At 32.2% G+C, this 24,194-nt stretch overlaps 1 protein-coding gene across 1 annotated transcript in view; it reads right to left on the bottom strand.

Annotated features, from left to right (window-relative positions):
• Window positions 1–24,194, bottom strand: part of LOC143240816 (protein strawberry notch homolog 1-like) — a 96,862-nt gene that overhangs the window by 7,871 nt on the left and 64,797 nt on the right. Inside the window, exons 17-23 of the mRNA XM_076483932.1 lie at window positions 22,714–22,845; window positions 22,451–22,586; window positions 13,057–13,169; window positions 9,449–9,520; window positions 4,383–4,482; window positions 2,048–2,122; window positions 959–1,105 (exon numbers count right to left, since the gene is read on the bottom strand). Of these exons, the coding sequence (XP_076340047.1) occupies window positions 959–1,105; window positions 2,048–2,122; window positions 4,383–4,482; window positions 9,449–9,520; window positions 13,057–13,169; window positions 22,451–22,586; window positions 22,714–22,845 (775 nt within the window). The remainder of the gene's footprint in view (window positions 1–958; window positions 1,106–2,047; window positions 2,123–4,382; window positions 4,483–9,448; window positions 9,521–13,056; window positions 13,170–22,450; window positions 22,587–22,713; window positions 22,846–24,194) is intronic.

The following is a 24,194-nucleotide window of genomic DNA, read 5'->3' as shown; positions in this document are numbered from 1 at the left end:
TAAACAAAAACGTTAATATTACAAAATTTTACTTTTACTTTTTCAGTTGCTTGAACTTGTTTAACATACACAAATTATTTTTATTACTTTACTTTATTCAACTGAAAAAGAAGTGACAAAACTGCTGTAAAGTCAACAAACTCGAATATACTTTGAATGTTTTAAACACACCTTACTTCAGAGATATACTGCTGGTAGCCTAAAGTATTAAGCCAGTTTTGGGAAATGATTCATTTATGGAAATAAACATAACATTCTGAAATACTAATGAAGTATAAGGCAAAATTAAAGACTAGGACACACTAAATTATTAAGAAACTTTTGTAGTGTGACTTGTTCTTCACACCAAAGCCCCACCACTTTTACTTATGATATCCAATGCCAACAGCTGTTCACCCTGTTTTAATACTTAGGCCAATAAATTCCTCATAAACAAAGTTTCAAAACAATGTGTGGTTCATGTAAGCATTTTGTTAGTAGTATGGCCACTTCAGACTACCTTCTTGATAATACACACTACTAAAGGCCAGGTGAACAAGTTTTTAATAAAACTGCATAATTTTATCACATTTACTGCTATTCTTTGTACTTTCTTAAGTCTGATATAGATTGGCAGAAGGTTTTGCTCAAAAATTGCTAGACAACTTCAATTTTAGCAGTGATGGTTATGTCACATGAATGACAGATAACAAGGATGTTGGCCCATTTTGTTTTTGTATGAAGCACAATAAAAATGCTGGGTTGAAAAAAAAACAAAACAAATTCAGATTCTACAAATTACAAAAAGCTGGAATGTAATATTCTCTTCTTGTGCTGAAAGTCTGAAATGAAGGGGTCCATAAGCAAATTAAAATAAAGTTTTTCTGAATTTATATAACAGTTTAAAAAGTTCAACAGTTTTTATTTTCTTTTTTCAGAATTTAGTGACAAAATTAATTCAGATTATATTTACACTTACCCATGATTCCCAGGTCATAACGCCCAGTTTTCTTTGCTTGCGAGATAACTTCATCTAGAGTATCAGTGAAATATTTGAACACTTTGTTCTGTAGTTTAACTTCCATTCCTAAAATCCTGTTCAAGAACTTGCTCATGTTATAGGCATCTGAAATGGTAGGAGTCATTACATTCAAGCAAATAATAAAGAATTAATAAACAGGTCTTTTCAGTACAAAAGGGAAAATGCTAACATGTGCCTAGCATGTTTCTATATTTTCAGTGAATTTCGTTTTCATGAGTGCTCTCAAATCTTAAGCCATACCTGATAAGATAGAAGTTCAGTGTAATTTTAATTGAAGTAAAATTAATTCCCAAACAGAACCAATATAACATGGACTATGAAGAAATTTTCTTGAATATAAGTTAGTTTAAAACAAATATTTGAATACTAAAAAACACATTACACATTAAAATAACTGCAGATTACATTTCATAATACATTGTATGAAACTTTTTAAATGACTTATGGTCTGAACATCTTTTGCCTGTCATAATAAACTTCACATAAAAAATTTTTAAATAGTTCTTCCATATCCACTATTGTCTAAAATATAAAGACCATAGATTTATTCTTTTATTGCATAGTCAGTTTAGAGTCAAGCAAATAACATTAATAATGTGTACTTTAAAATTACAGTGTAAAAAATACCGCACAACATCTTATGTTTGCACACTAATACCCAGATATTCTACTCAGTTTGCATTTTTAAAAAACACAAAATTCACTGTTAAGCAATCTTTCAGGACATACATCGTGGATTATTTTTTCTGCTGTGTATTGTTTCCACAAAGTTGCTAGGCACATAGAAATTCAGTGGTTGCCCAGTTGAAGGTATCTCACTTTTCTGCATCCAGCTAAGATGTATTCATGACCACTATATTTTATACTTTTTTCCAAGCAACTGACATGCTATACAAGGTTTTGAAAGTTTGTTAATTGGTTAATATGATATTATAAACTCAAACTATTGAGATCAAACTTGTTTTTAAGATACAGCTAACAATAAGAGTTTATGCTATTAAAGTAGAAAGTATCATGCAACATTACCTTTCTCCAGATTTTGATACCCTAAATAAGGATCTTCAGTAGCAAGCCCAACTCCTACAAGAGCTTTTCTGACATCTATATTAATAAAATATATATCAAATAATAAGTTTTGTATCAAATGTTTCTGCTACCTATAAGAAACTAGTGGGTAATAAACAACACAGCAAATGAGAAAACCAATTTGCTATTGCATCTTAAATGTTTGAAAATTGTTTGGTTATTTACTTAAAAGAAAAAAAACTTAACTGAAAAGTTGTTCAGAATGACAGTTTTCAATTTTATCACTCTCCTGCTTATCACATTCTACAAAATCATGTTAAAGCACAGATAAAAAGAACTAGCCCTAAGCTGATTAGTTAACCCTCTCATTACAAGTTGAGTGGAATTCACTCAGCTAGTAACCATGGAAATATGAGAATAATTACACTACAATTTTTGATAATGTAGGCATATGTCTATACCATTTTGCAGGTTAATGGTAAATACTACAAGGCTTTTATACACAATATCAGGTTTTTGGATTAAGTATTATGATGTTTTCATTAAAGGTTTTTTGTCAAAACAATTTTTTCAGAATCTGACAATAACATGTAGAGTAATTTTCACTTTAAAATTTAAAATACTTTCATGCATTAAAATTTTCAAAATTCACATGTGATATCTTCATGAACTCCAGATAATTATTGTTTTTTAAAGAAAACATACGTTATTTTCGCTATCAAATGAGAATCACTGTACACGTTTGGTAGATCTGACTGATCTCAATCACCATAAAAAATTAGGAAATATATACATTATGCAAAATACAATCATTTAAGTTATAAAACATTACATAGGTATATCCATTAATACTGTTTGCAAAAAAAGTAAACCTAGATGTTCTGTCATTGCTTGTCATAGGTTACAAACCTTAAGAAATTTTGCATGTAGAGAATGTGAAAACATTTCTTAGGCTTTATATATTCTCTTGAATAACCAAAAATCATAAATTACTATATCAATAATACCATTGAATTATATTGTAATTTATCATGTTGAGTCTTTAAGCCTTTTGAAATTCAAAATTTTTAGCTTAATTAGTAAACTTACTACCATGAAAGTGTCTCAAAAGAAAGAGACGATACTATTATATTTAAAAATGTCTGAGAAAACTAGTTATAGGGCATTCTGAGCTTTCATTTGGTTATTCAGGTCATATATAGAAGTGTATAAGATGACCATTTCTAAAAATAGAAATATGTAAGTGGGGCCACTGTTTGATACAGTGCACAAGCAGTATCACAATCAAATAAGAAAGATAGATTCTTAATTTATATTATAGCTTTTCAATGTTGGTAATTCAAGTTCCCAATTTGTGCAAAACTACAGATTTCGTATTTTGAAACAAACATCTAATTTGAATCATTCTTGCATTCAACATGAGACACAAAAATTGACGTTTAGGTGTTTTTTAAATTTATTTTTAAATCAAGAAACTAAATAATGTATAATATGAAAATTTCAATTATAATTACAGTTTGACACTAAGTGTAATGACAAATTCATAAAATAGTAGTTCAATAAAATTTTGAATGCAAGTCAACAAATCCAATGACATGGCCTTTGACCAGTCATGATAGGGTTAAATAAACTTGTTCACAAAAAGCCTTTTAATACTTATGAATCAAAAGGTTTCAGTTTCTAACTAATCACGTTTTGAAGCTCAAAATATTTTTTGTAGTAAAATAGGTTGTACTAGATAAGTGGCTAGTATTGAGCACCTTCAACTTGTTTGTCTCATTCTCAAACCAGACATTTTACTCTACAAATTTATTTTCCACAGTACTAAAAATTCTTGTACAAATCTTTGAACTTACTTTTTGTTTCTTTCAACCTGATCTGTCTGCACAAGGTAGCAACATGACATTGTTTCAAAGGCATAAATTCGACACATCTCATTCACTATTTATTATAACATTTTTCTAATTACAATTTCTTGATATGTGATGTGTAAGAATACTTTCATTACACTTTGAAAGCAAGAATAAAATTTTTGTATCTGGTACTCAGTATTTTATGAAAGCCATCTTTACCAGTAATACTAATAATTTGTACAGAAAGAGCTTTACCTACAATGCAACAGCCTTCACATTTAATTGTATTTCAAGATGTTACAAACTTCTATATTCACAATAACACAAAATCTCTCCTTTTAGAATGCTTCAAGATCAATACAACTTACTTTAAAAAATCTAATAATAACTGGCATGACCTAGTTTGCTGCAAGTTCACGTGAGGTTTTGGTCATTCTATATTATGTTAATATTATACATCAAGTAAGATATAAGTAACTCACCAGCAAAGAAATCTCCTTCGTAATCCTCAGGTGGTGGTACTTGTGGAATTTCCATTTGCATTATAGCCCTCATCATTGACTCTAAAGCTACCCTTCCATACTAAAATGAAAAACATTATTACTAAACCACTATATAGCAAACTAAGACTGAAAACAGATCTCTAAAGATAAAAGCTTGTGCTAAAATAGAACTTTTCCTAGAAACAGTGTTGCAAGAGAAAGTGCTGTTGTTTACAAATAGCATCAACAAAGAAAAACAATGTTCATGAAACAAACAAGAAAGGTAGATATGTTTTATACAAGAGTATAGAATGAATATTGATAGGAAGAGGTGAAGATACTCATAAGGATTAGATGGATTTCAATAGTGAAAGTCATAAAAGTAAGCATAAGGAAAGGAAGAGATGATCAAAAGGTAATAAAAATTGACATTAAAAGGAAAAGGGCAAATGTAAACAAGACTTCAAGTTGAATACCAATCAGGAGAGTGATGTGTGCTCATGAAGCTATCAACAAGGAAAAACAGATGCTTATAAGAATGCAAACTAGATGACCATAAGACTGTACAATGGATATTAACTGGGGAAGGAATAATAATGCTTATGAGACTAAGATGTTGGTAGTTGCTCATAAAGCCGAATATAATATTATGAAGAGTAATACTTGAAAGATTATGCTGTTATGATGAGGTAGTACAAATCAGTATAGTTATTTCTTATACTCAGTTATATATGTATTTTTTCTAATATTACATACTTACAATATTTTACTATTAATGTTGAATTACTGATGTAAAAATTAGTATTTAATGGATTTAATAAAGGAACTAAATAAAAGTAGATAAACATTCTGTGATAAAGATGAGAATATATTAGATAAACATAAAGAAGTAAAAATTAAGGAAATTACAATGACGGTTTCTGATAAGTATTTATAGTAGTTAATAAAGTAATTTAAACAACTTGGCACTACTACTTATGCAGATAAACACCTTATCTTATATAAAGGCTTGTTAAAAGTCTGAAAACTGGTAGTTAGTGAACTTTAAAACCTCCTAAATACATTTCAAACTTTTTTTTCAGTAAGATTTTATATGTTATTTTACATACCTTATTTATGTGTGGTCTGTCAACTGACCAACCTCGTAACAATCATAAAAACATTAGGAAATATATACAAATACTTTTTCTTGTGCTAAAATGAATATATATAACAAAAATACAAATGTTTAATCTAAGTAACTTAAGTTTCGTAACATTTTAACAGGTCATCCCATAAGTAACGTCATTTTTTGGTATAGGATAAGTTTAAATGCATATTTCTTGGCTAAATGAAGTTATTCTCAAAGTCATATGGGATGGCTTGATAGCATTTAGTGTAAGCCAGTTTGTTTCTTTACTAGTTTTTATTTATTTTAGAAGCCCCAGTTGTCATGAAGGTATCAGGAGTATGTAAGGCATATAATGTTTTAAGAGTTCAGAAAAGGGAAAAGTGCTACTGAAGTTAATGCAAAGCATTCAAGAGGTGTACAGCAATAACATTCTGAATGTGAGGAAGTGTCAAAAATGGTTCAATAAGTTTAGAACTGGTGACTACAGTTTGATAGATGCAGATCACACTGGGTACCCTTGTTGAGTTTGATAATGAACTGCGTCGAGCAACACTTGAGAATTTTGCTGTAACTTTTGAAGAAACTCAATTCATTACAGTTATTTGAGTTCTTTTTCTCCTTTTAAATCTTAGTGTTACAAACAACATTACTTATGGGATGACCTGATATATTTATATATATTATACTGACCTTTCAGTTGTGCCTAGCTAACATTACATAATTTACACTGATGTTGTGTATGTGCAGTCCTGTTACTGTATCCAATAGCATGGAACTGACCTTTAGTTTTCCTGTCTTGGCTGTGTTTTAGTGAACTAATATTTTTGTAATATTCAGTCACATTTCAATTATACATTATATATGTATTCAGGTTATTACTATTTAGAAATGAGTTATGAAAATTTAGAATAATAAGTATTAAAAAAAACAGCAAAAAACTATCTCTTCCAGTTACAACCTATAAACTTGGTTCCTAAACCTTTTAAAATTTCACATATGGATATCAAACATTCTCTTACGTATTGTATACTTATACCATACAATTCCACTACAATGTTATTAAGCTTAGAAACTAAGCTGCATTTAGGTTTAAAAACATACAAAACTGAGCAGAATAAACACAACCTACATTCCCGAAATTTTGATTCAAAAGAACATAGTTACCTTTTCACAGATTAAAATGGCTGAGAAAAACACTGGGAGACATTTTAAGAGGTCGACTGGTTATTCATGTCATATACTGAAGTAAATGTATATAAGGAATCATTATTATTTTATGTTCTAATTTGTCAGTATTGGTAATTTAAGTTCCTAATCTGTACAAAACCACAGACTTTGTATTTTGAAATCACAAACAGTGTTGTATTCAACACAGCACGTGACTTACTAAAATCAATATTTTAGGTGCATTATTTTAATATTTACTTTTAAATTAAGAAATGAACTCAATATTAAAGTATGAATTATAATCTATAAGGTGGTACCTTTGTTATTATTTTTTTTTCTTTACTTTGGAGAGCAGAACAACTTTCTACAACTGCCTGCAGGCAGTGAAAGGTAATATTAATGTGGGTCATTGTGGGCTTCAGCACCCACATCTCACTCTCCTAACTTCTATTTCTTTTGATTATTTTATTATTTAGTTACTATTATTATTTATGAGTTTCTGCATGTGAGACTGGCAAACAGGTTAAAGCAGATAGACAGTGTATCCCCACTGCAATGTCAGTTCTACTTCAGCCACCTCCAAAACCTAGGGTATATTTTACATCCTGTACCTGAGATCTTTGTGTTTGTATATGTAAAAATGGCTGGAACTCCTCTACAAGGTGCTTTCTCTACCCATACCAGCCATTTTAACATGTATAATTTTCTCTACAATTGGGTTTTCTCATCATCATGGATTACTTTTTTTTTGTTTGTTTGATTTTTATAAGAACTCACAGTTCATCAGCTTGAACTTTGTCGTATTAAGTTTACAGACAGCAAACCCGTATAATAGTTCACAGAAAATACTATTCAGTCATATGCTGGCAATATGATTCATAGATGGACTGAAATATTAAATAAATAAAAAAACTTAAAGGTCAAGGCTTTCAACTGTCAATTAAATGATATTTTGATTTTCATACCAAAATGGATGCATGAGAGCAAAACTACCACTGAATCAACAAAATTATAGAAAATAAAGTTGAAATTAATCTTCCATAAATTAAATTCACAATCAAAACTTCATGAACAAAAGTCAACACAAAATTCTAAAGCAAAAAGATTATGAATAAAATTCCCAGCAATTTGACTTTTCCACAATAACCAAGATACAGTAATAAAATAAAGCACTTCAGAGAAAAAGATACTGCTGCTTTTTAAGTTTCCCACTTTTATGATTCACATCACTGAACCTCCAGTTTATACTATGGTTAGAATAAGCTAATCTGACTTAGAGAAATATTTCATGATTAAAAATTTTTAGGATATTTCTTACTTCCTGATCAAAGTTTGTGTATTAAATGTACACAAATTCAGACATTAGAAATCTTGACCACCTCTTAAATGTAGAATACACTGCTTTGAACAACACAAAAACTGCTTTACCAAGTTTCTTGGCTTGACTTCTGATCCTCAACTTTTTCAGTGAATACAACTGAAAATCCTTTTAGAGGTTTAGTTGTTTTTTGGTTTGTTTTTTTAAGCAAATTTGTGTTTTCCACATTTTCAATGGGAAAAAGATGTGCAGTCTCCTTAAAATACCATTAAACTTTTTATGGTAGGATTTTTTTTTTTCCTGAGGAACATTATGAGGTAGGGTTAGTTAGATCATTCTGCACTTAAGTGTATCAAGCTTTGTTTTGCAAACAAAGCTGTTTACATTAGACTTTACTGACTTAAATAACTGCCTGAATGAGCAAAGAAAATGACAAAAAGAAAAGTAAAAGAAAATGACAACATATAAAATTTAAAGCATTAAATATGAAAATTTCTGATTAACATTTTAAATTAGCTGACTATAATTTTGGTGTGGAAAATTTTTATTTTATGCTAGTGAAAAACGGTGAAAGTAAGTTAGTATTTTAAGTCAAGAGGAAAATATTAGTTTTATGACAGACATTTCACAGGAAAGTTTTACATGAAATGTGTAAAATCAAACTTACAATCTACAACAAAGATAAGCATTTTTTATTATTATTTCCTTAAAAAACAAAACAAAAAACATCACAACGAAATATTTTCAAAATCTCAAAGCTACAAGTTCCCATAAATATCAACATTTGAAAATCAGGTATTTCAAGAAGCCATATAATCATATGAAAATCACCTCATATGTGAGCTATACAGAGTGAGTGCAAATAACTACATTAAATAACAAATGTTTATTAGAAATAGTACAAAAATCAAAATTAAATATTTTTCTGAACTTGCATACCTTAAGGAAAGTTCTTAGGAAATTTCAAACATTCATTCATTAGTTTTATATTTGAAACAAAATATCATGAGAGCAATGTTTTCTATGCACAAAGAACTTGAATTTAGAAATGGCATCAGGTTTCATACAGTTTAACCAAGTTACAAATGGTAATTAGTATGCCCAATTATTTGTGCTCTAATGTAAATCAATACCAAATTTAAGGTTTTCTTTCAAGGAATCCCTGTAAAATGTTTTGCAAAATACCATGGTTTTCTTATGGGCTGGATGTTTTACCTGTATGCAAACCTTAGGGCCGAGACAATTTGTTTAGAAATTCAGGAGTTACTTAACACATACATACACACTGAATCTTATTTTATACGTATCCCTTAGATATAGCTTTGTTTTTTATTTTTATTTCAAGTTCTAAATATCAAGCCCAAATTTAAACAAAAACAAGATATAATTTAATTAATGCAACACAAGGTGACCTTAGGAAATGATCTATGAATAATGAGAAGAGGTGTAGAAAGAAAGTTCAAAGCTTACCTTGGTATCAATATTAAATTTACTGAGATCTCTGGACTCTGTGGCTCTTCTATCGCCATGTGTTAGAGCTCCCTGTAGAATTTGTAAAACATTTACATTTTGAGGAAAAGAACTTATACATCACTATCATTAAATGTTATATTTACTATCATCCGTCTTACACAACCAGCTTATTGAAAGCTGGAGTAAACTAATCTAGCATCTTTAAATATTTACAAATTGTGTTTTACTTTTTGTTTAAAACTTAATTTTGAAACTGTAGCTTTGTCTCATTCCATAAAACAAGTTCTAATTACAAGTCAACCTCCTATTATATTGTATGCACCAATATTATTTGTAAATTACCTAAACATTATCTATTTTATTTTAAAAATAAAATAAAATCAAAAGTATTATATTGAGTGAAATTAAATTAACTGGAAAATACAAACAATATCTTCCCATAACTTCTTTTATGTAATTACATGAGCACTAAGATCCATGTCTCTTCCAGTGATACACACAAAATGTGGGCAGCAGCTTTATCATTCCATGCAAGATTTTTAAAGACATTAAAATAAAGATGAATTAGGATTTACAGTTTTGTGTGTTAAGCAATTACCTTTTCTTTGGTATCATGCTTCATATACGAAGACAGACCACGAGCATTTTAGATTTATGAAATTGCTTGATACTGAAAAGCTATATTATAAAATAAAAACCATTTATCTTTTTCTATGTGATGATACATCACTAATGTACTGAATAAAACAGTTGCCCTGTTCACCTCTTTGCATTTTTGCAAATGGTCCCTTTTATACCCTTTACTTCTGGCTATGACATGTGAATAAAAAATAAGCTCAGAATGTTCCCTTAATTATAATGTAAACTATAATAAGCACAAAAATGGTTACAGTATCAGTCCCATGGACTGTGCCCATACTGAAAAAGTTAAATACCAGAATATATGTCTACAAGGTAATGAAATACCAAAATATTTTTTAAAACAGCTTCCAATTATAATTGCATTGAAAACTTCACTGAAATTCAAAAGCACTGTTTATAATATACCTGTACTTAAACTGTGTGTCTGTCTGTCTGTCTCTCTCTAAACATAGGCAATTGTCAACATAAAGCAAAAAATTAATTTAAGAAAGTTTCACTTGCTTTAGTAAGGAAGACTTAAATAAACTGAATGACAAAACTTAAGCCATTTTTAACATCAAAATCCCTATGTAAACACCTTTCATTCACTGCTGTAATAAGCTGTTTACAAAAAAGTTTGAAGGCAGCTTGACTGGGTAATGAAGTATTATACACTCATGTGAAAAAATTAGGACACCGTATGAAAGCCTGTGTATTTTTGTAACATTTCTGGATATATAGATATTTAATCTCAATTTTAACTATACTGAGAGATTATAGGAATACAACTAAACAATTAAAACTGAAAAGACATTAAGATCTTCTGTAAAATCTAATTCAACAAAAATGCATATTCTGACTGAGGAAATAGTTAGGACATCCCCACATTTATACCCACATAAAATGGCTCAACTCACACACAGGTGCATCACACCAGGTGCATGTGATTAGAAAATTGTTACTCAGCATTGTGAATGAGGCTTGCCCTATTTAAACATCAGACATTTAGTCTGGTGTGCTCCTGACTGTTGAAGTAAGAGTGAGCACCATGGTAAGAGCAAAACAGCTGTCTGAGGCCTTCAGAAAGAAAATTGTAGTAGCTTATGAGTCTGGTAAGGGATTTTAAAAAGAACTCAAAAGAGTTTGAAAATAGCCTTCCACTGTCGAGAAAATAGTCAACAAGTGGAGGGCTTTCAAAACAACTTCCAACATGCTCAGGTCTGGTCGTCCAAACAAGTTCACTCAGAGCAGACCACAAGATGATAAAAGGTCTCCAAAAATCCTAAAATGTCATCACGAGACCTACAGCAGGCTCTGGCTACTGTTGATGTGAAAGTGCATGCCTCTACAATCAGAAAGAGACTGCACAAGTGTAACTTGCATGGAAGGTGTGCAAGGAGGAAACCATTGCTCTCTAAGAGAAACATCAAGGCCAGACTGAAGTTTGCCAGATAGAATGTAGACAAAGACCAGGACTTCTGGAATAATGTTCTTTGGACAGATGAGTCCAAAATTGAATTATTTGGACACCAGAACAGAGGACATGTTTGGCATAAACCAAATACAGCATTCCAGGAAAAGAACCTCATACCAACTGTGAAGCATGGAGGTGGAAGTGTCATGGTTTGGGGCTGCTTTGCTGCAGCAGGACCTGAACAGCTCACAATCATAGAATCCACCATGAATTCTACTGTGTATCAGAGAGTGCTTGAGGAACATGCAAGACCATCTGTACAAAAATTAAAGCTGAAGCGGAACTAGACAATGCAACACGACAATGACCCAAAACATACTAGTAAATTCACCAAGGACTGGCCGAGTCAAAGCCCAGATCTTAATCCCATTGAGATGCTGTGAGGTGACTTGAAACGGGCTGTACATGCAAGAAACCCCTCAAACATCTCCCAGTTCACAGAATTCTGCAATGAGGAGTGGGGCAAACTTTCTTCAGACCAATGTCAGAGACTGGTAGATGGTTACAAAAAGTGCCTCACTGCAGTTATTTCAGCCAAAGGGGGTAACACTAGCTATTAGGGGGTAGGATGTTTTAACTTTTTCCTCAGTTAGAATATGCATTTTCGTAGCATGACATTTACAAAAGATCTTGAAAAGTCTTTTCAGTTTTAATTGTTTAGTTATATTCCTATAATCTCTCAGTATTGTTAAAATTGAGATTAAATATCTATATATCCAAAAATGTTACAAAAATATACAGGCTTTCATAGGGTGTCCTAATTTTTTCACATGACTATAAATGTACAAAGTTTTAACAAGATTATATTAATCAGGTACAGGTAATTTACAGACAGCAATATACATATATACACACATACAGTATAGAATAGAGGTCACATGACCAGGGATTGCATTACAGCTTGGTAAAGCTATCTTGTTCAATTAAGATAGCTCCTTTATATTGCTTTTCTTGATGGTTGTTTCCTTGTTTGAAATCAGTGTTCTACAAAGTTATACTGTATTCCACAGAATTGCAATGGTGGTAAACATAGGAGGGTTTTTTTATGACACTTGATGAATCTGGTTTCCACATTTAGTTCTAACTTGAAGAAACCATAAAAATAATTGAAAACCAGATGTGTTAAACATAATAAAACCTATGTTTACCATCATTGCAACTAAAAAAAATAACAAAAATAATATATTTATACAAAACACTAATTTTAAACAAAGTACCAAACATCAATACATGCATAACAAAGGAAGCCATCTTAATTTGACTAAATAGTTTCTCGAAACCAACACCTAGGGTACCAAGACATTTACGTTGTTAAGCAGTCACTAGTTATGTGTTCTATATTGTACATATGTACTGTTATCTATGTAAACTACTCATAGTTGATGACATTTATAAGGTTTTATTTTTCATTCAAGCTGTCTCCTAAAAATGAGTTCCTCGACATTAAATAAAGTTTTTCCTTCTTTTTAAATGAAATACAAGATATACTGATATGTTCTTTTAGACTCACCAAACTTTCCAATCTTTTAGCAACAATGGAAGCAAACCTTCGCTCTCCAGCTAGGTCAGAGATAAGAAATAAATACTCTGGAGCACTGACCTGGTTAGATCTGTGAGTTCGACCTATAATGAAAATGATGCATTAAAGGTGAATTTTCAACAAATTTAATAATTGCTAATTGCCTTAGAAACTGTACTTTGGTTAGGTATAATACCTGTGTGGTTGCCATATTTTTAAACACTTTAGTTTTTGAGTAAAAAATGAAACAAAATATGCGGGTTCTCGAACAAGTTCCTCTCGGTCATTCAGCTGTTTCAGTGACGTTTTACAACTATGACATAATAGTTGCCAAACACGCTTCGTTGCACACCGACCATTGTGTTCCTTTCAGTACTGGTGTTTTATGTAAATCTATCAGTGTTTATTCTCAGATTACATACTTTTTGAGACTATTTTTTGTCTTGATATTGCTACTTTATGTTTGTTTTATGATAACATGGTTTACTGTGTTGCTCATAGTTGTAAAAACGGTTCGGCATCGGGCAAAGCTTCTTTTTGTTTCCGTACAAGAAGGAACTGGCAAGGTGGCAACAGTGGGTGCAGATGGTCAATAAGAACTGGACTCCTTCACACCATGCAAAGCTTTGTCAAGGTCACTTTGAATGCTCATGTTTTGTGTCGGATCTCACTGTTTTGGATTCCGTGGGTTTCAAGTCAGGCAGGTTGAGACTGAAAAAAACCATCGGCAGTAAACAGGATCGTCCCCACCATCTTTCCTCGTGTAGAGCTGAGGACTGATCTCAGCCTGTAGCGTATAGTTCCACCCCTCTGAAGCCATCCCTTGCCATCATGAAAAGAACAAACTTAAAGGCATGTGTGCAGTGATAAACAATAACTAGTATAATATAATAATTTAAAATGTACAAGTTTTTGAAGAATGTAACTAGACATGCACTTCACATTCATAAGCATGTTTTGCATTTGTGGCACCTGAAAGTCAGTGAAACCTTGATTTCCTAGTCTAGACAGTGAACAAATCTATAGAGTATATTCCAAGTTTAAAAGCTGGTAGATCATTCTGTAGATGTTTTTGTATTTTTAAATATGGAAAATTTGAAGAATTCCATTTTTCAAATTTAACATTTCAAGATAAATTAACTATTTAGACTGCTACATCTAGTTTGATTTTACAGACAGAATTATGATGTATAATTGAAATTCATTTTGTTACGAGTCAAATACCTAGTACAATGATTGTGGAAGAGCCGAGCATTTGCTACCATAGTCGACAAAGTATAAACAAATAAAACCCAGTCTGTGATACCAATAATTTATAAACACCAGACAGGTTTCTAGATGCTTAAAATTGCACTTGAAATAATACAGACCATATTTTTTGTCACGACTTAGGCTTACCATTCTTCCACTGGAGGCATGATAGAATCGCAACCGGCCTGGGCGCTATCTGTATCACTCACAGTTCCGCTACTCTCGCTCATGGAACTGTCCTCATCACTAGAACTTGTCAGATCTGTGTCAAAAGTAACTATTCTAGGTTCGTTCAGAGTAGGTTCGAATTGATATGGAGCTACTTGACACTGTTCAGAACACAAAGCCAAAACAGACTCCGCCTCTGTTTCTCCGTATGCACTGGCCATGTTTATTTACATTCAACACGCTGGCATTGGCAGTTTGTTTGGCAACAGTACTTTTCCCAGCAGCAAACGTAAAAACTAAAACGTTCGGATTGCCGCTCGGAAAGTGTTCTTTCTGCACCAAGTTCTGTTTCATTTATTAGCACACTTTTTATAAAAAATGTGAACCTGCAAGATTAATCAGTATAAGTAGTTCTTTTGACTGCAAAGTTTTCTTTTTTCTGTAAAATTCACCTTTAAGATTCTTTACAAAAGTGGCTTTGATCAGATTCAAATTATATATAGTCTTTACAATCTGCAATGTTGTTATAACAAATAATTTATCCTAATTTAAGACCAAGTTTGAATTATACATTATAAATCTTTAGATCTGTCACTTCAATATGCATTAAATTTTATACTTAAATATACTGACACAAATACTGAACTATCAAATGTTTGTATGCATTAAAGTAATAATCTGTGTGATGACGTACAGCAAGAAGGAAAATACCAACCTTTTAATATCAATGTCTACTTGAAGAAAACATACGAAACCATTTAAAGGTATGGTTCCATATCATTTGAAAGTCAATTCTAGATAAAGCTGTTTTACAAATAATATTAAGTACACAATACATTTTTATGGATAATTCAATGCATCTCAAGACGGCTGGTACAGGAATTAAAACTTTCATTAAAATAAAGTAGAGAACAATGTTTCAGCATTCTTAGGTCATTTTTATAAAAATGATACCTATCATATCATGAACTGTTAAATGCTTCAAGATACATGACCTAGAATAGTATGGGGTAAGTAATTTGTTAAACTAATATACCAGTGTTGGTATAGGAGACCACAGCCAAATTGAAACACACAGAGGGGCTTTTCACATACAAGGAAAGGGGCCCTTCTCATTTGTACAAAAGTAAACTATCATCCTGTCACATGATTTATGTATTTTATGTAAAATGTTATAACCTAGGATTGAAGATAAAGGCACCTTTAGAAAACTGGTTAATGTGATTTTGCTTAATGTTATCACACAAGAAAATGTCCATACACAACTGCTTTCTCTTGTAGAAGTTTAGTGTTTTGAATTGGTTATATTTTTCAGGTTTTCTTCTTTACAAATTAAGAGGACAGTTCATAATCCCAATTTCATATCTTTTTGACAAAAATGACATTTTGTTAGTTTCCATTTCAGAAAATTAACATTTTAGCAGCAGAAGCAAAAATAAGATTTACAATGATTGATCAAAGTTATAATTGCAGTTAATGTCGAGTAGCATCAACAGCTGAGCTAAACAGATTATGAAAAAGTAATTATTACAAAAGCGAACCATGTAATTAATGGAGATTTATATATACATGTATAAGGTTGGTCAATTTCACCAGCCTTGTAACCATCAAGAAACAAAAATAAATCTAAATTACCCTTTTCTTTCTAAAATGACCTCAAGTTGCAACATGAAACTACATTAATGTATCCTAAATAACTTTAAACATGTGATAGCACACACCAATTTACTTATATTTTGTTTTACTGCCCTTTGTATTGTGTCTAACTACTATTCACACCATTACAAGTTGTAAATGACATGGGAAATGTGCAGCTAAAATTAAAATACTGAATTACATTACTAATTTACAACTCCAAGCTGCTTTCTCACATTCTTCTTGAAACACCTAACTTTAACTTGTTTGCTGTTGACTTTCAATGACACTTAACCCTATGTTTTTTATACTAATGGTAGTAATACACCAAATAAACAACTCTTATTTAATTAAATAATGCACCAAAGATCACAGAATAATGATGTGCAAAAAATAGACAAATTCCTCACTATCTCAAAATCTTTCTGGCTTTCTAGCTCTGCAACAAGAACTTATAAATCCATCCAAGTTAGTTTCTTTCAGAGAACAACCAGTGTTCCTTAATGACTGACACTTATCTGTCCACAACACATTATACAATATTGCATTTAACAGATGAAAACTTTGGCTTTCTACCAGTTACAGCTAATATATAATTAAATGTAAAAGTGAACTGTTAACAAATCCTGAAGGAGAAGATTAACAGGAGGGATCTGACTTTCTATTCAGTTGCCCTGTAACCAAAACAGAATTGAAGATTATAAAAATTAGTTTATCTGGGTAATGACAATTACACAGCGAGTACCTTTTCACAAGGTGGTGGATAAAATAATCGTCTGGAAAAAATATGCCGTCATGTCACACTAGGGAAAATTAAGGAATTTTATTAAAATATCCATGTAGAAACTTAAAGCATGTATACAATTAAAATATTGTATATTAGCTAATATGTTATGCTATAGTTATTAGTATAACACAAGCAAAATGTAATTTAATAAATTTTGAACGTAAGACACTAAAGCCTTACATAATAAAAGGATACCTAGGGAAAAATGGTTAAGTTATTCACTAGAAAACACAGAATAATATGGAAAAAAACATACAGCACCCTATAACTATCACAGTTTTCTGGCTTTCCTACATTACAAAAGTAGTTTAAAATTTATCTACCCGAGTTCAGTGTGTTTCCTGTCAGCTTAAAACGAACTGAAACTGAAATAGACAATTCTGTTATGCCATACAATATTTTATTTGATAAAGTAAACTTGGTTATAAATAATACAGCATTAAGCAGCAAAAACTATTGGCAATTTATGAAAAACAAATTATGACAGATGGGGTATGGCAAGTGGATTGGTTGGTTTGGTGTTTTATGGTGCAAAGCAACTAGGCTATCTACACCAAACATCCAGTTAAAGGTTAAAATTAAAGTAAAATTATTAAAATTTGTAAAAGGAAACCAAGGTAAAACAAAAGAAAGTTCAATTGTTGAATTAAAAACTTAAATAGCATTATATCCAATTTTTATATTTAGTTTATATAAGAGAAAAAACTACAATAATACAAGTTTTAAAAGAATTTTTGTACAATAATTTTGATTATTATAACTTGCCAGAATAACTAACTGGTAAGAACAAACATCAGTGTTCGTCACCTGAAGTTGGCTTTTTCAGTCCTAGTTTCAAGTTATTTGACGTTACGGCCATTTTCTAATTTCTTATCGAACTAGTTGTACTTTAATTTTTAGAAAGAAATCATACTAAAAAACAGGGCGGGGATGTTTTACATCCGATGGGGGGGGGTGGGTGGGGTGGATGATTATTGCAACCACTTATGTGGACTGTTCAATTTGCAAATTGGTAATCTCTGATTACTTGAACCTGAAAGCTGTAAACATGCAGTCACAGAGTAATCTTGTTGCATCGATACTTGCATGTATACTTAGGCCTACTGACTGATACTTATGAACTATTGCTTAGATCAAAAAGCTTAGAATAACACATATATTAAAGATGTACATTTCAGCTACTGAAAAAGCCTACATCTAGGCCTAATTATGTAATTTGATTGGTAAGAATCACAAGAACAAACACACAATTTGTAGGCCTGTGATGCAATAAAACAATTCAACAGACAAAACTGTAGGGGGGGGATGATTGTATGCACTATACCCCCCACCTAAAATGAAGGGGGGGATGTATACCCTCCACATGTTGAGGTTTTAGGAATACACTGAGCATATCTGCCTGTATAATACAGTCAGTCACTGTTGCAACACAGTTGTCTACTGATGGCTTACAGACAATGGCAGGATCAAGTCCTGCAAGAGCAATGAAAGAGGGCCAGTTGGCTTGATCCAGCTTCCACCGGGTCACACAGGTCAGGTGGTATGGACCACAGCCAGTCTCTCAAAATGATTACTGCCTCTTGGGTTATTGTCAACCCTTCATGAAAAGTGGGAGAATAGTGAAGGGGAGCAAACTGAGAGATCAGTAGTGGGAAAAGACTGACTAGGTGCATAAAAATAAATATAAGAACCAGTACCTTCTCATGGAATATGATGTCCATTAAAGTCCCCCAGGATTAAAAAGGGAGATGGCAACTATTCAATGAGAGCATCAAGATCTGATTGATCACAGATCTCTTCAGGAGATAGGTAGAGAAAAAAAACAGTGACAGTACACCCAAGGAAACACAGATGGCTACAGCCTCCAAGGGTGTGTCAAGTGGCAAAGACAGGATGGGCACATGCTGATCAACCAGCAGTGCCACCCCTACATGCACTCCATCATACAACCTGTCATTTCTGCCAAAAGGTGACTGTATCAGTAGGTTTCAGAAATGTTTCCTGTAAGGAAAGGCATACAGGATAGTAGGAAGCAATCAGTGCTTTGATGTCCTCAAGGTAAGAACGTAAACTTCAACAGTTTCATTGTGTCAAACTGGCCATTTTTATTTATGTCTAGGCAAATTCAGTGGAGAGCCCTTCTGTTTTCAACCATGTCTTTTTCTTTATTTGAGGGAGGTCTGTTGACCACCATGGCTCCTGCCCTGGGTCAACTGGGAAGGTCTCTGTCATTGGAAGAGGATTCCAGCCACTAATGGTTTGAATGAATGATCGTTTTGCATCTTGGGGTGGGAGAAGATGTACCGAGAAAATGCCCGTACCCAGAACCAAAGGAAGTGGATCTTAGGGTTTGCTGCAAGGAATACAAGGGACAGAGATGGGTGTTGACATTGATTCATCAACTTTTTTAACCACTGAGGTAAGAAACTTTTTGTATGGTTCAAGAATGATTCTTTTAGAGGCATGGAGAGATCTGTCTGAACTCCCACTGTAGTAGTGGAACAAAGTGCAGCAGCATGAGTCCCAGATGAAGTGGTGGACAGTAACTTTCGAGCCTCAGGGTAAGTTGTTTTGAATTGTTTTCGAATGCTGCACCTCTTTCTTTCAACCACTTAGGGCAAGAATGAAAGTAGGATGGGTGAGAACTATTGCAAGTAATGCAATGAGAGTCTGTTTCACACTAATAGGCATTGTGGTCCTTGCCACTGTAACAAAGATATGTCAAAGAACCATGACATGATGTCTTCGAGTAACCAAACTGCTGACACTACAAACATCTGAGAGGGTTTGGAATATATGATGGTGGCAGGTGGACTCGGTGATGTAAATGAGGACATTAGTCAGCATCATAATTCCATTTTTGCGAGTGGAGGTATGCCTCACTGCAGAAACTCCTTGGGTGAAGAAACCAGCAAGAATCTCACTTGGGGATGTTCTGAAATCTCTCTCAACAATAACTCCTTATAACAAATTCAAAGTAGTATAGGGTGTACCCTTAATGTGCATATCCTCAATTGCCTTTGAATGTAAGAGGAGTTCAACATGTTTAGATGTGGATGTTTCCACCAACATGTCACTAGAGCAAAGCATTTTGACTGAATATACAGCCAGCAAGTCCCTCTAGTCCCTTCTGAATAAAAAAAGGGAGACATTTGCCCTAAAGGTTTGTCTGAAAGAGAATGTAATACGAGAAAATGAGGTACAGGTGTTAGAGATGTTGAAGATTGCTGATAATTTACCTATGGACTCTTTATCTGGGGGATCCATAATAAAGAATGTTTCGGTGCCCACTGACCCCACCCGCCATGGAGATACATTACTATGCTAAACAAGAACATTGTAGCAATGCCAGGGTTTTGTGAGGACTATACCTAAACACCAGCTTCAGATGCAATGTCCACAACAGCTGTTGAGAACATTCAACACTAACACTTTGTTGACCCTAACCCATGGCCACCTGTCAACAGGAATTCAAGGCCAAAGTGGTGTGTTAGGGTTGGACCCCTCAACCACCAAGATCCTCTCCTTCTCTTCACCACAGCAAACAAATGGGTGGATGATTAGATCCCAGAGGAGATAACCTGAAAGAAAAGAACCTTCTCTGGAAGGCCCCTCACTACATACAGGAATCCACACAAGGGGATAGCAAGATGGATCCGTTTTTCTATTTCACAGCTCTATAACCAATTAAATTGAGAGTATAAAAATTAAGCTTTGCCTGAGTGATGGTAACATTGAGTGAATTACTCTAAGTTTTGTACTTCAAAGGGATTAGAAATAACTTGGAAAAGGGGGAAAAGCAATTCTTATTACAGAAATCAGGAGTTTTCTTAATATTGCCTTGCAAAAGTAAGAACATAAAACTTGTATACTATTAACATATGGGTTATTAATTACATTTTTATCCTACACTTATTGGTATACCATTAAAGGAAAGTAGCTGAACTTATTTCAAATGTAGCTCACTAAAACCTTATGACATGAGCACAAAAAAATGATACCCATGAAAATTAGTTTAAACTTTTCTGCTCATGTCAGTTTTATTGAGTTACATTCCAAGTTTAATTAAACTGTACAACCAACATATTTAATTGAAATTAGTTTTATAATACCCAAGTTTTAATTCCTTTATTTCAAAATAAACTTCATTTTTTGTCTTGTATTCTTTGAATAACATATCTGCAGTGTATGTGCAAATATATAATCAAAAGTATGCAAACTGGGCTTTTTTCTTTTTATTTGTCACTTGTTTCAAATTCCTTTGGGCCAATTCAAAGAAAGAAACAAATGTTCTCATCCACTGACAATAGCCATGTCCATCTTCCATACTTAAGATTTTAGATGTACAAGCTAACAGTACTTATTTGGCATACATTTGTTTTAATAAGCAATAGAGAGAGTTAATTTTAAAGTACAATGTCTCAATGGTTATTTTATAACTGGCAAGTAACATTCATTAGCAAGCATCTCAAATAGCAGGAACATTGTTTGCTGATTTTGTTCTTGCTAGAGCTTAGTGTTGTTTATCACCTAAAACATATTAGTTTGATACAATTAAATTGTATTATTTAGGTTTGACTATTTATATTTTAGTTAATTATGCATTATATGTTTTAAATTTCAAATCTGAAAGGTTTAATAATTTTTTAAAATATAACCCAAACTGCCTTGGTTTGCAAGGCTTACATTACATTGCAAGAACACTTTGTCAAAGGTTAAAACATTCCTGTCAATACTGTAATATAGTTCAAGAGCACTTGTTGATGTGTGTTGAGAGAGTAAGTGGTAAAGGACAGGACAGGACAGGAGCACAGAAATTGAGTGAAAAGATAAAGACATGAAAATAAAGAAGATATTTTAAGATTGTATCTCAAGATATCTGGTTTGGGAATTAAAACTTATTAAAACAAAGTAGAGAACATTTTGACCTTCTTAAGTCATCTTCAGGTCAACAGATTTTTTTTTTTGTTAACCTCAAAATGACCTAAGGTTTAAACACTGTTCCCTACTTTATTTTACATAAAAGTTTTAATACCCACACCAGCCATCTGAAGATACATTTTTGCTTCAACTAAGTTTCCTGTCAATTATTTTAATATTATTCAAGAGTTAAAAAGTATATACACATTCATATTTATTAACTTTTAAACATGTTATTGCACTGTACATTGACGTTACTAGCTACTGTTAGCAATCTGGAAGAAAAAATGACAAAATACAAAAAAATTCCTTAAAAGAACTTTCAATATTCATTTAGAAGGTTCTAAGGTTTATGCAAATGTATTTTTACACTTAACATGAAAATTCACTTTGCACATGAACTGTTCAGAGTTTTAGTGCAAATAACCACAAGCTGTAATGAAGTTTTAGTGAAAAAATCCAAATTAAATATTTCATTTTTCAAAAACTACACACTTTTAAACCCCCCATTTAGTTTCACTTTCATATTGTAGATTTACTTTTGAAGTGAAATATGATGATAGTTACATTATATTCTTATGATATAAGAATGCAGTAACCAAAGATTAAAGGAACAACACATACCAAACTGCTGAATTGCTCTGTCTGCACTCCATGGTAACTCAAGAGTAATGTGAACCCTTCGTGCTTGGTTTTTGGCTCTTCTATCTGCTTGAAGGGAAATGCCTGAACTAGCTGCTTCTGAGATGATGGCTATATGCTACATTACAGCAAAAAATTAAAAACAATTATTCAAACAGACTCTCAAGTAAGAGAGAAAGCTGATTTAACTCTTTACCTATATACAAAAATGCTATAACTCTATCCAGTAAATAAAGAAAAACAACCTTTTCACCATCCATGAACCTTTGTTTTTCTGTGATGTTGAGTGTTTCTACAGGGACATCAATTTCAGACCGTGACTCATACTGAATAGAACCATCATCATTGCTAACAACTCTTCCTTTCCTACCTGTCATCTGTCAATATAAATATTTAAAGGTGAATAAATAACAGACTTCACTATTCATGTTCCTTGAATAAATGGAACATATAGACCATTCAACATTTAACTATTACGAATATGGAAAAAATAAAATTGGTTACTGCTGTAAGTATCTAAAACAAAGTAAGTGTTGCAGTAAAAAGTACATAAAGTAAATTGATAATAATTGTATGGATTTTAAAATGAGTTCCAATCTCTACTCTGGTTGCTATTGTGATTCCTATAGTTCAGCAGATCCCAAACTTTGTGCCCACTGCACACTAGAAAAATATTAACTTTGCAGTTCACTCATTTGACCCTACACCCTAAAAGAGGATAGTTTTTCTTACTTAAAACATGAAACACTAATTTTTGGGATATTTTTCTCTATTTTGACATCCTGTGTTAGAATAGTAAGGCCATGTTTGCCTAAATAAACTTAATTATTTCACACAGACATGAAAAAGCATACTTGATGCCATACAGTTCCAACCACTGGTGTAGCTAAATGAAGCAGTTTAAATTTTCATAGCCAGTTAAGATCAAATCATTAGTTATCAGAAAAAAATAGCACAGAACTTGTGATATCATAACCCTACTGACACAGGCCATCCTACAGCCATGAGTCAAGAACCAAGCTATTGTGTTTGTATTCACATTCTAAAGTTTATTGAACTACTATTGTATGAATGTATGTCCATAAGTTTGGTATCAAATGTTAGTATAAAAGATCAGTTAAATTCTTGATTTAAAAGTAAATATTAAAAACAATCCTAAATGTCAATTTTTGTGTGTCAAGTGGTATGTTAATTGCAGCATTGGTTCAAATTAAATGTTTGTGATGCCCAATATTACCAACATTTACAAACTACAAGAGTAAGAGCCCCCTATCTTTTGTTTTCTGATATAAATATATCTATTGAATAAACCATAGTAGCCTCACCCACCTCTTACATTTTCTTAAAAATTCTTGCTTATAAAAACATTTTCATTTAATCACTTGTACAACCAATCAGAAACTCAAAATGTCCTCTTTATGGTTTTTCTCAATTTTTGTAAAGTACTTGCACAGGAAACTAAGTTAAATTCCAAGCAGTAAGGTATGACATTAGTGAGCCTGAAAAACCAGTTTTTTTGTGTTTTTTTTTTGAGAGTCAAATACAGCATAGTTACTGTCAATAAAACAATAACTGCATGTGCATATACACACAGACACAGATACACACACACAAGATTTAAGCTTTTTACAATGTGTGTTTATGTTAAGTCCTCATTCTAGGATGAAAAACTCAATTTATGTTTGTTTCCTAAGTTTAATGGTAATCATAAGATACATCCAGATAC

Source organism: Tachypleus tridentatus, chromosome 13, assembly GCF_004210375.1.
Source record: "Tachypleus tridentatus isolate NWPU-2018 chromosome 13, ASM421037v1, whole genome shotgun sequence".
Lineage (NCBI taxonomy): Eukaryota > Metazoa > Arthropoda > Merostomata > Xiphosura > Limulidae > Tachypleus > Tachypleus tridentatus.
Note: the sequence above shows the minus strand (reverse complement) of the source record. Positions and strands in the feature narration are given on the sequence as shown.